Here is an 11,027-nt window from a genome sequence, read left to right as displayed (position 1 = left end):
GCACAGGCTGCTGGCGCATCACCACACCAGCCTCCTCGCTGTCGGAATCAGCTACTATCTGCACAGGCCGCTGACGGGCCACAACAGCAGCAGATAACTCAACCCATTCTACAATGAGTCGCATGGTAGTTTTCGAATGATAGGCTTTTGCGTCCTGAACTCATCAAGACAGGCAAAAGGGTTACCGGTGGGCCCAGAAAGCCCATTTTTCGTCCTCCTCAGGCTCCAGAGGCTTTCTTGGAGCCTGGGGAGGGCAAAAGCAGCCTCCCCTACCACCCCCGGAGCCGGAAATGGCCTGTTTTCCAACTTCCGGTGGGCCCGAGAGGCTCGAAAATCAGCTGGCTGGCCCATGCACGCTGGAGCTGAGCTAGAGCAACACTCATGTGCCCACAGATATGGCTCCACAGGCCACCTGTGGCACGCGTGCCATAAGTTCGTCATCACGGCTGTAGATGTCGGTGCAATTCACTCTATAACCACTAGGGGTGCACTGTGTGCTGGTAGATTGAATATGGAGCCTCTTGTTTGCAGATTAGTCACCAGAGGGCGCTGCAGCCTAGACTAATACTTGGAGTAGGTTTCCCTTTGATGAGGATTGCAGGGCTGTCTGTCTGATTTTGGGGTCCCTTAAGGGGCTTCTCCCCCGAGATTGGGGTCCCAACTTGGACTGTGGGTGCCTTGCAAACTCTAAGGCTTTTGCCCAATTTTTTTTTTTTTTTTCCTTTCAAGCAAGAGCCAAAGAAACAGCTCGATAGTAACTTTCCAGTGCAAATGCCTCCTGTAGGAGCTCGGCTTACTCATGCATATCCTGCAAAATCTACTGGAGGCAATGCTCTCCGTTAATTCTTATTTTGTGCAAAGAGAAAAAAAACATGCAAACACTCCTCGTTTTCCCCGTTCTTGTTGCAAGCAGCAAACTCCACGGGAAAAAAAGGTATAATGCAGATTTTTCTTCATTCATCAGGCAATCTCCAAACAATAACTCAACAGTCGTCGAAGAGATTCTTCCAGGGTGGGTGGGTGAGTGGGTGGGTGCAGGAGAGGCCCCAATCCGGATTGCAACCCCGGGGGGGGGGAAAGGGGTTTGCAAGCGCGCTCCGTTTCCCTCCCTCCACCCACCCACCCATTCCCCAATTTCCCCCATCTTAGACAACCCTCTTCCCCTGGCTTTTGCATACCCCCGCGCGCCCCTTCCCAAGCTGCAGAAGGCTGCCCGGGGGGGGGGCGTGGGTCCCAGATTTCCCCCCCCAGAATGGGTGGGGTGCAGGAGAAGACCCCTTAATCCTTGCAAGGGGTTGCAAGCCAGCTCCGTTTCCCACTCACCCACCCACCCCCAACCCCTTAACTAACCCCAATCCCACATCTCTGCGGGATGGCAAATCAATCCCCCTTTGCAGAAAGGCTGCCCGGGGAAGAGGGGGGGGGAAATCCCACAGACCCCCCCAGAGCGGGTGGGTGGGTGCAGGAGGACCCTCGATATGGATTGCATGCGGGGGAGGGGGGGAAAGGTTGCAAGGCGGCTCCGTTTCCCTCCCACCCACTCCCCAATTTTTTTTACCCCCCACCCAGTTTGCAAAAAAAAAAGCTGCTGCTTTTAATTCCAACCGCCCATTCCTATGCATGCATGCACGCGCGCACTCCCCCTCCCGGGCCTCTCCCACTTCCACCCACCCACCCACTATTTTTTTTCTTTTTTTTTTTTTGCATCCTTCCCCCCCTCCCCTTCTTTTCTCCGCGCAGGCGCCCTTCTCCCTTCTCTGCACCTGCTTCTGGGGCCGGGCGGAGGCGCAGCTTTTCCCACCCACCCCCTCTCCCTCGTTTTCTCCCGGAGGAGGGCCGAGATGCAAGCTCGGCTGGCTCCTCCCGGCTTCCAGCTTTGGAAAGATGCCGGGCCCGCGGCGGGTTAACCGGTTGCACCCGCCACCGTTTTGCACCAGCCGGAATTGAACCCGCGATGTTCCCGGCCGTCGGCCTCCCTACCAGCCCTCCGGCTGCTGATGCTGCTGATGCTCCCGATGCGCCCGATCCTCCTTTTCCTCCTCCTCCTCCTCCTCCGGCATCCGATGCCCCGTCGGGCGAAGCGGACCTGTCCGGTTGCAGCAAGGAAGAGCTGGTGCGCCGCTTGCGCCGGGAAGAAAGCGAGAAGCTGGCGGCTCTGGTGCAACGGGGCCGGCTGATCCAAGGCGTGAACCGGCAGCTCCAGGAGCACCTGCGCGAGATCCGCGAGCTGAAAGCCGTCAACGGGCGGCTGCAAGCCGAGAACCGCGAGCTGCGCGACCTCTGCTGCTTCTTGGACGAAGATCGGCTGAAAGCCAAGCGGCTTGCGCGCCACTGGCAGCTCTTCGGGCATCACGCGGCGCAGGTGTTGCGCGACGAGGTGGCCGGTTGCCTGCGCAAGTTAGCCGGCTTGGAAGGCTTGCAAGAAAGGCTGGCGCAAGACAACCTGGAGCTGAAAGAGCTCTGCTTGGCCCTGGAGGATTGCGCCGCCGCGGCTGCCGCCACCGCTGCCCGCCCGGATGCCAGCCCGAGCCCCGGAGGTGGGTCGTCGGAACTCAGCTTGCCTTGCGGACCTCGCGATCTGGGTGACGGCAGCTCCAGCACGGGCAGCGTGGGCAGCCCGGATCAGCCTCACCCGGCTTGCTCTCCCGATGAATGAGAAAGCTGCTGCTGCTGCTTCACCGGACGGATGGCAGCCTGGAGCGTGGGAAGAAGGACCCCTCCCAGGGAAGGATGGATGGAAGGAAGGAAGGAAGGCAAGAAGGAAGGAAAGAGGGAGATTCACCACCCGCTCCTTCCCCCACCTTCCTTCCCAGATATAAGATTAACAGGAAGGGGCCTCGTGGGGTCATCTAGTCTAACCCTCCTCCCTTGCTCAAGTGTCTGCCTCTACTTAGGATGGAACGCCACAACCTCCTGATTGCCAGGCAGGAGCGCCAACTCTAGGCCACCCATATATGGGTAAGGACCACGATGCCAAGTTTGGGCTGCTGGCCGAACGGAGCCAGCTTTCGGGATCGCACAGGACTCCTCGGCGAGGGGATTTTTATTTTTTAATGGAGAAGGCGTTGTTGTAATCATAATAATAATAATCATAATAATAAGGCTGTTTGGGGAATGCGGGGCACCGCAAGCTGGTTTACCTCCTCCACGGTTTCTGAGTTTTTTTTCCACACCCATCCACCCCAAAGGGATCTCTTCTGGGGATCATTCGAACCCGCCACGCACGCTCGGATTATTGGGTAGGCCAAGCACCGGGAAAGGCTCCTTTGAAAGGCGGCTGGATGGGAAAAAAAAAAAAGCAGGATCCTTGCATCAGGTCGGAGAAGAAAATCTGACGTCGTTCGCTAATCTAGTGAGGAATTTTTGTGGCTTAAATCCCCCTTGAATGAGAGTAGCGAGTTTTTTTTGGGGGGGGTCTCACAGGACTCTTTGCGAAAGGCGCCCCTTGGCTTAACTTGGCCTACCGGGTGGATGGAAACACAGGCCGTTTGGGATCGTGATATTTTTTTTGCTCTTCTTTTACGACTTCTTCCATCCAGATCGGAAATTCTCTGCATTTTTCCTCCGGATGGCCTACCCCGCAGGGCAGTTGTTGGGAGAAAGGCAAAATTAAAGAGGAGAAATCTGCCTGCGCTCTGATTTTCCCTGCAGGAGCTAGAAATCCCATGGACAAATTTGGATGGGGCGAACTTTGCAAGGAAAGGAATCACCATTTTGTCGTTTTATTCTCGCCGTCCGGAACTGGCGCGTTCACAAATGTAGTTATAGCCTGAATTTGGACAGGATTTTCTGGGGGGGAACGGGGAGAAAGGGGTTTCCGATTCCTTGGGATATTCTCCCCACTGTTTTTGACTCCCTGTTTTAATTCCTGCAAGAATGGATCCCCGCGGGAGAATCACGCAAAGAGATCCACGGAGGACTTCAGAAAGGACTTTTAAAGGCGACTGCATAAAACCCTTCATTCGGAATATTTTGGGGGGATTACGATGGGATACATACTATATAAAACAACCCCACAGGTTAAGCTACGGAAAAGTTAAACCCTTGGGTGCAAAATATGATAAAAAGAACTGCAGCCGTCTTGAGTGACAAGCAACTGCATGGCAGGATTTGAACACAGCTGGAGGGCAGAGGTGCAAAATTTAGGGTGCATGGTTCTGTGTGGAAGGATAGGCTTCACTTATCCATCCTCTGGGTTCCCGTACAAAAATTTGCCAAAACTATTTCAAAATTTATTCCCTGGCGTAAAGCTTTGAGCCAGTTTCTTCGTAAGAATGCCAAGGTTTGAACTTCAAACGGGGGGTGGGGAAAATGGGAAATTTATGGGTGCCTTTTTGGAGTCAAAGATATACCCCCGGTTTTAAGAATTTGGGCGCGCAATGTTGGCTTTTTGCTCTTAAGCCGAGTTTTTGCAGGCCGCGAAATGGATCGCTGCACTTTTCGAAGTTCTGCTAGTGTTTTAAATCTTGTTTCCCTTCTACCCAGGGAAACTTAAGGGAGGGGGGACTTTGAATTTCGATAGAATATATATATATGCAGGGGAGGGTCCCCATTTTTTTTTTCTTCTCTTTCCGATGAGCAATATTTAAAAAAATAAAAAATAAAAAAAAATCCAGCTTTGGATTCCCCAAAGGTGGAGCTTTAAAGGAAGGTGGTCGGAGGAACTCCTTGCCACTTGGATGTGTCACGTGTGCCAAAATGGAACTTTTTTTAGTGCAGATTTTGGGTGGGGTTTATTATTTTGGATGCAGATGCTGGGTGAGAGGATGAAGGGAAGGGCTGGAGGATTGCGCTTGGGGGTGAAAAGCAGGGAAAGTGCCAGCGACAGGTATTCCTCGACTTACAACTACAGTTGAGCCCGGCATTTTTGTTGCTAAATGAGAGACATGTGTTAAGGGCGTTTTAATCCCATTTTACGACCTTTTGTTGCCACGCTTGTTAAATGAATCTCTGCGGTGATTAAGTCAGTCCCACGGTCGTTAAAAGCGAATCTGGCTTCCCTCGTGACTTCGCTGGTCACGAGACCCCCCCTGACCCCCATCATAAATATGAGTCGAATTGCTAAGCGTCGGAATTTTGACCCCGTGACCACGGGAATAAGTGTGAAAAAACGGTTGTCAGTCACTTTTTTTAGTGCCATTGTAACTTCTAATGGTCACTAAATGAAACCGTTGCAAGTCGAGGACTACCTGTAATTGGAGAGCGCTTGTGTCTGTGAAAGAGGCCTGGCTTTTTTCTCTTTTTTAAACCGAAATTAAATCATAGGATTGGTTGCCAGCCAAAGAACGGCCCTTTCCCAAAAATCCTGATTACGCTCTTGTTGTAACGCCAATTATTTTTTCCTCCCAAGCCCTGAACGAAGCTGGGTGGCAAGAATTTTTTTTTGTGTTTTGTTTTTTTTTAAAGAGGAAATAACATCTGGTTAAATTGATAATGCCTGGAATCCCGAGCAGGACAAAGGGGAAAAGGGGCCTCTTAATCTTTTGGAAAAAAAAACAAAGGTTTTGGGGGTTCTTTCCTCTTGAAAGCAAGAATGTTAATAAATCTGTTAAAAACGACAACTTTGAAAGGGAGAATTTCTGTGTGGGTGGATTTGCGTTATTTCCTCTGGACGGAGATAATGGGGAATCGTTCTTGATGAGGTATTTAGACGAGAAAAACCATAATGCACAGGTATGGTATAGGACCGTGATGGCGAACTTATGGCATGCGTGCCAGAGGTGGCACGCAGAGATCTTGTGGGCACACATGCCGTCGCCAGCTGGTTTTCTGGGTGCCAGAAAATGGTCTGAAAACTGCCCGAAAAATGGCCAAAAAGAGCCAAAAAACAGATAATTTTCCGGGCCGTTTTCAGGCTGTTTTGGGGCCGTTTTCAGGCCTTTTTTGGGCTGTTTTTGGCTATTTTTTGGGCTGTTTTTGGCTGTTTTTTTGGAATGTTTTCCGGGATGTTTTCACATTGTTTTTTTGGGCTGTTTTTGGCTGTTTTTTTGGCCGTTGCCCAAAAAAAACAACATTTTTGGGAAAACATCCCAAAAATGCAGGTCATTTTTGGGATGTTTTCAGGCCATTTTGGGGGCGGTTTTGGCTGTTTTTTGGGCCATTTTCACGCCGTTTTTTGGGCCATTTTCATGCCGTTTTTCAGGCCACTTGCAGGCCATTTGTGGGCCATTTTCAGGCCATGTTTTGGCCATTTGCCCAAACAGCCATTTTTGAGCTGTTTTGGGCTGTTTTTTGGGGCCGTTTTCCCAGGCCATTTTTCAGGTTGTTTTCCCGCCATTTTTCATTTGCAGGCCATTTTTTTGTGCGTTTTCAGACCACTTTTTGGGCTGTTTTCACGCTGTTTTTCAGGCCATTTGTGGGCCATTTTCAGGCCATGTTTTGGCCATTTGCCCAAACAGCCATTTTTGAGCTGTTGGGCTGTTTTTGGGGGCTGTTTTCAGGCCAGTTTTGAGGCTGTTTTTGGGGCCGTTTTCCCAGGCCATTTTTCAGATTGTTTTCCCGCCATTTTTCATTTGCAGGCCATTTTTTTGTGCGTTTTCAGGCCGTTTTTTGGGGGCTGGTTTTGGCTGGTTTTTGGGCTGTTTTCCCAGGCTGTTTTTCAGGCCATTTTCACACTGTTTTCGGATCATTTTCAGGCCATTTTTGGGGCCGTTTTTTGGGCCGAAAAACAGGCATGTGTGCGCCGGCTAGCTGGTTTTTGGGTTTCCAGCATGTGCATGGGCACTCGGTACCAAAAAGATTCGCCATCACTGGTATAGGAGGTGGTACCTGGCTCAATAGCAGTAACTTTGAGATGGGTTTTGGAGTCCTCGGTATGAGCCAGCCTTGTGCAGGAGCTGCCAAAAAAGCCAACACAATCCTAGGCGGCATCAACCGAGGGACAGAATCAGGATGACGAGAAGTGTTTAATATCTCTTTATAATGCCTTGGGAAGACCGTACTTGCATCCACTTTTGGTCACCACACTATAAAAAAGATGTTGAGACTCTAGAAAGAGTGCAGAGAAGAGCAACCAAGAGGATTAGGGGACTGGAGGCTAAAGCATACAATGAACGGTTGCAGGAACTGGGTATGTCTAGTTTGATGGAAAAAAAGACCGGGGAGACATGATAGCATCTTCCAATATTTGAGGGGTTGCCTCAAAGAAGAGGGAGTCAAGCTATTCTCCAAAGCCCCTGAGGGCAGGACAAGAAGCAATGGATGGAAACTAACCAAGGAGAGAAGCAACTTAGAACTAAGGAGAAATTTCCTGACGGTGAGAACAATTAATCAGTGGAACTACTTGCCTCCAGAAGTTGTGAATGCTCCAACACTGGAAGTTTTTAAAGAAGAGGTTGGATAACTATTTGTCTGAAGTGGTGTAGGGTTTCCTGCCTAAGCAGGGGGTTGGACTAGAAGACCTCCAAAGGTCCCTTCCCACTCTGTTATTCTGTATTCTATTCTGTACAGCAGGAAGAAGAGAAGGAGAAGGTTGGAAGGGACCTTGGAGGTCATTTAATCCAACCCCCTGCTTAAGCAGGGGTGTACCACGCGTGTCCAACCTTGGCAGATTTACGACGAGGAGGAGGAAGATACGTTATCCGTTCAGTCGGTCTTCGGACTATGTTCTTCTTTTAAGTTTTAAGACTTGACTTCAAACTTCCAGAATTCCCTTAGCCAGCAGAAGCGGATGGAAGTTGGACCTCATGGGAATGGGATTTCCAAACCGAATGGGATTTTTTTCCCCCCAGGACTTTTTCTTCTGTTGGATAAAGGAAAAACAAGGTTACTCATCATCAGCTGGCTGGGGAATTCTGGGAGCTGAAGTCCACCCATCTTCAAAGCTGCCAAGGTATACAGATGTGCTGTTCAAGAGTACGAAATTGTAAGGGAAGTTGATTTCAGGTGGCAAGGGGCCCGAACTCCTGGTGGGACCAGGGTCTCTTTCCCCCAGTGAACATGGGAGAATTGCTGGCTGCCACTGGAATGGAAGATCCTTGCGAATGGGAAGGGGGGGTTGAGCTAGATGACCTCTTAGGTCCCTTTTATTTAGCCTGAACGAATCAAAATTGGGTTCGGTTTGGGCACCACCTCTTTAGTGAACACAACAGGGTTTACGAGCGGGTGGGAAGCAGCCAGCAACCTGAAGAACCTCACACAAACAACACATCACCCCAAGTTAGGCCAACAATCCTGGTTTGTTCAAAATCCGTTTTTGGTCCAGCTCTTAAGATGTGTTGTTTAGCATATGGGGGGGTGTCTCTGGAGGATTGCAAAAGCAGGAACCATGGCTGTTTGCAAAAATGACAACCGAATGGGGGTCACAAACCGGCCTTTTCTGACATTTCCTGCCCAACCTTGGATGGAGACAAAGGGTCTCCGAGCCAGGAAGCAGGTGGCCGGATCCTGGTTTCTGATAAAGGAAACCTTTTACCGTCAACGTGACCGGATGGAGAGGATCCCTCGGTCTGCCTTTGGAGACTATTTGACGTTGCTAAATCAAAAATGAAAACCGTTAATCTGACTTGGACAAAGGAGGGGAGGCAGATTTTTTTTCCTTGACCTGTGAAAGTCCACATTCACACAACCTGTTAAATCAAAATCATCCTTTATTGGCTTTGTAAAACAACACACGAACGATAAAATTATTAGCAACGGGTTGGATCCTTGCCCCAAATATGAATAACTCATATTTTCTACCTACTCAGGGGGGAAAACTGGTTTTATTTATTTATTTTATTTATTTATTTTTCATATTTGTATACCGCCCTACTCCCGAAGGACTCAGTGAACAGGTTGTGTGAATAGGGCCAAAATCGGGGAATGTTTGGCTTTTATCCATCAATTTACTTTTGTTTCCTTGGCTGCCCCCCCCAAAGAAATCCACCCTCCCGCTGAAATCACCCTGGGCTGAAAAACGCTCACACACAAACACAAAACACACAAACTCTCCTGCTGCAATAGTGTTTGTTTTTAATTCGTCCCAGTTTTCCAAATAAACATTTTCTCCCAAAGTTGCTTGCACAGATTTTTTTTTAAAAAAAAAGGAGGAGGAGGCCTGCCAACACACACAGGAAAAAAAAAGGCGTGAAAGAGATGGGAAACGTATTTTTCGGCAACGCTGGAACTTAACCTTGGCTGTAAACAAAAGTTTTCAACTCAGTTGGGATTATTACGGCGTTGGTTCCCGGCTGTGATTTTCCTTGGAAAAAGATATACTTTATTTTTATTTTTTTTTTGCTTCTCCGGTCCAAGGTAAGTTTGAAATCTCCTTTTACAGCTTCGGGAAATGTGGCTGGAACGGGTTACAGAAGTACCCAAAGTTGCTTAGCCTGGTTTGGCATTAAAAGTGTTGCTAATTTAGGGCCGTCGGCTCTGAGGGGAAGCTAGTCCTCATGAGGTTTTAGGCGAAATCGGCAGAGGCAAAATTGGACTTTGTGGTTAATCAGGTAGTCCTCGGTTTGAAACCATCCCGTTCGGCAGGTCTTTGAAGCTACGACGGCACTGGAAAAAAAGGGACCGGTGGATTGGTCCTCGCATTTAACGACTGTGGCAAGGTCCCAGTAGTCGCGTGATCTGAATTCGGGGGCTTGGCGCAATTGGCGTGTATTTATGACGGCTGCAGCGTTTCCAGAGTCATAGGAGTGTCGTCCAATTCCTCGTGTGTCGAATCGGCCAAATAATAGTTCAATTCATTTTCCAGCTGGTTTCTCACCGGCGAAATCAACAGGGAATCTGGATTTGCTCAACGACCGCATGATTCATTTAGCAACGGCAGCAATTCGCTTAGCAACCAGATCTTAAAATCGGGCGTGACTTACTTAACCGCTGCCTTGCTTAGCCATGGCGATTGCGGTCGTAAGTTGAAAACTACCATTATTAGACGCAATTCTTTACGTCTTTCCGCTCATTTTCCAAGCTTTGTCAACAACCATTGTCCTACGCTTAAGATCGTGTTCCTGGCCAAACCAACAGAGTTCATGAGGTCTAGCAGCAATATTTGGTTTATTTTCAAGAAAAAGTAAGCCAAAAGAAGGGGGGGTGGAATACCCAACCCATCTAAAACAACGTATTTCCAACACTGTGAAGTCCTGCAGGTTTCTTATTAAGCTTATTATGCAACATATGTTTTAAAAAAAAGAAATAACAAAAGTTTACAGAATACAAATAGATAAATCTACCCCTTGCCGATCTCACATGGTACAGCTTTTCTGTGCTTGCCGTTCTTTATTTATATTTAAATGTCCCACTAAACTCAGATTAATTCCTATGAGGTTTGAAGACACAAAAAATGACAATATGTATTTTTGTATCAATTCCTCTTTTTTTTGCACAAGTGACCAACGACCAGCAGCGTCTAAAAAACGGCACAAAAACAGCACAACTTTGTCCAAAAACATCCCTTGTAATGTAACTTTCATGAGGCATCAGGGAAAAAAAAAATAAAAAGGAAAACTCGTATGTTTATAATAATATACACTATATCCATTCAAACCAGCTTCAGTTCTGGACAATATACGTCCCACGTCATCCCGGCGGCTGTAGGTTATCGTAGAAAAATAAATCTATATTTGTCTTAAATTTCTCGTCTCGGTTTCAAAAATCCGGCCGATAAAAAGCGATACATGACTTTAAAACGGTGCCTTTTTTTTTTTTGTTTCTTGAACGTGCTTGTTTTCCAGAAAGGAGGATGTCAAAAAAAAGAAAAAGAAAAGGGAAAAAAAAAAAAGACTTGTTAAGTCAGTCTTGAGGACTAGCCACTTGGCCCTTATAAAACGCGAGGGCAAAGGACAAGAGGCGTGCGTGAGAGATATTTTAGTGTTTCGCGAAATATCATAACCCTGCTTGGAATTCGGGTTCTCCAGATCACAGAAAAGAGTCTCCTGGCTGCTCTTGAAGGACTAGAAACTTGACGCCTGCATCCGGATGGGGGAAAGCGAGAGTCCTGTAACTATGGCTGGTCACAAAAGCGAGGCCAAAGGGAATCGGGTTATAGCCAAAGGCGCCAGGAAGGAAGGGTTAATCCTCTGACACCACCACCACCCCAA

The 11,027-nt window shown here is 48.4% G+C and overlaps 1 protein-coding gene across 1 annotated transcript; it reads left to right on the top strand.

Annotated features, from left to right (window-relative positions):
- The first annotated feature begins 1,886 nt into the window (after positions 1-1,886).
- CCDC85B (coiled-coil domain containing 85B) lies at positions 1,887-2,656 on the top strand. Its single transcript, XM_070951276.1, has one exon. It carries the CDS (start codon positions 1,955-1,957, stop codon positions 2,654-2,656), a length of 702 nt encoding a protein of 233 aa, XP_070807377.1. The 5' UTR covers positions 1,887-1,954.
- Positions 2,657-11,027: the final 8,371 nt, after the last annotated feature.

This window comes from Pituophis catenifer, unplaced genomic scaffold, assembly GCF_029215685.1.
Source record: "Pituophis catenifer annectens isolate HBS135680 unplaced genomic scaffold, rPitCat1.0.hap2 SCAF_10, whole genome shotgun sequence".
Lineage (NCBI taxonomy): Eukaryota > Metazoa > Chordata > Lepidosauria > Squamata > Colubridae > Pituophis > Pituophis catenifer.
The sequence above is the reverse complement of the archived record's forward strand: the minus strand, read 5'-3'. Positions and strand labels throughout refer to the sequence as shown.

Coding starts and splice junctions, on each gene's coding strand:
- CCDC85B (XM_070951276.1), top strand. CDS start 1,955: ATGTTCCCGGCCGTCGGCCTCCCTACCAGCCCTCCGGCTGCTGATGCT.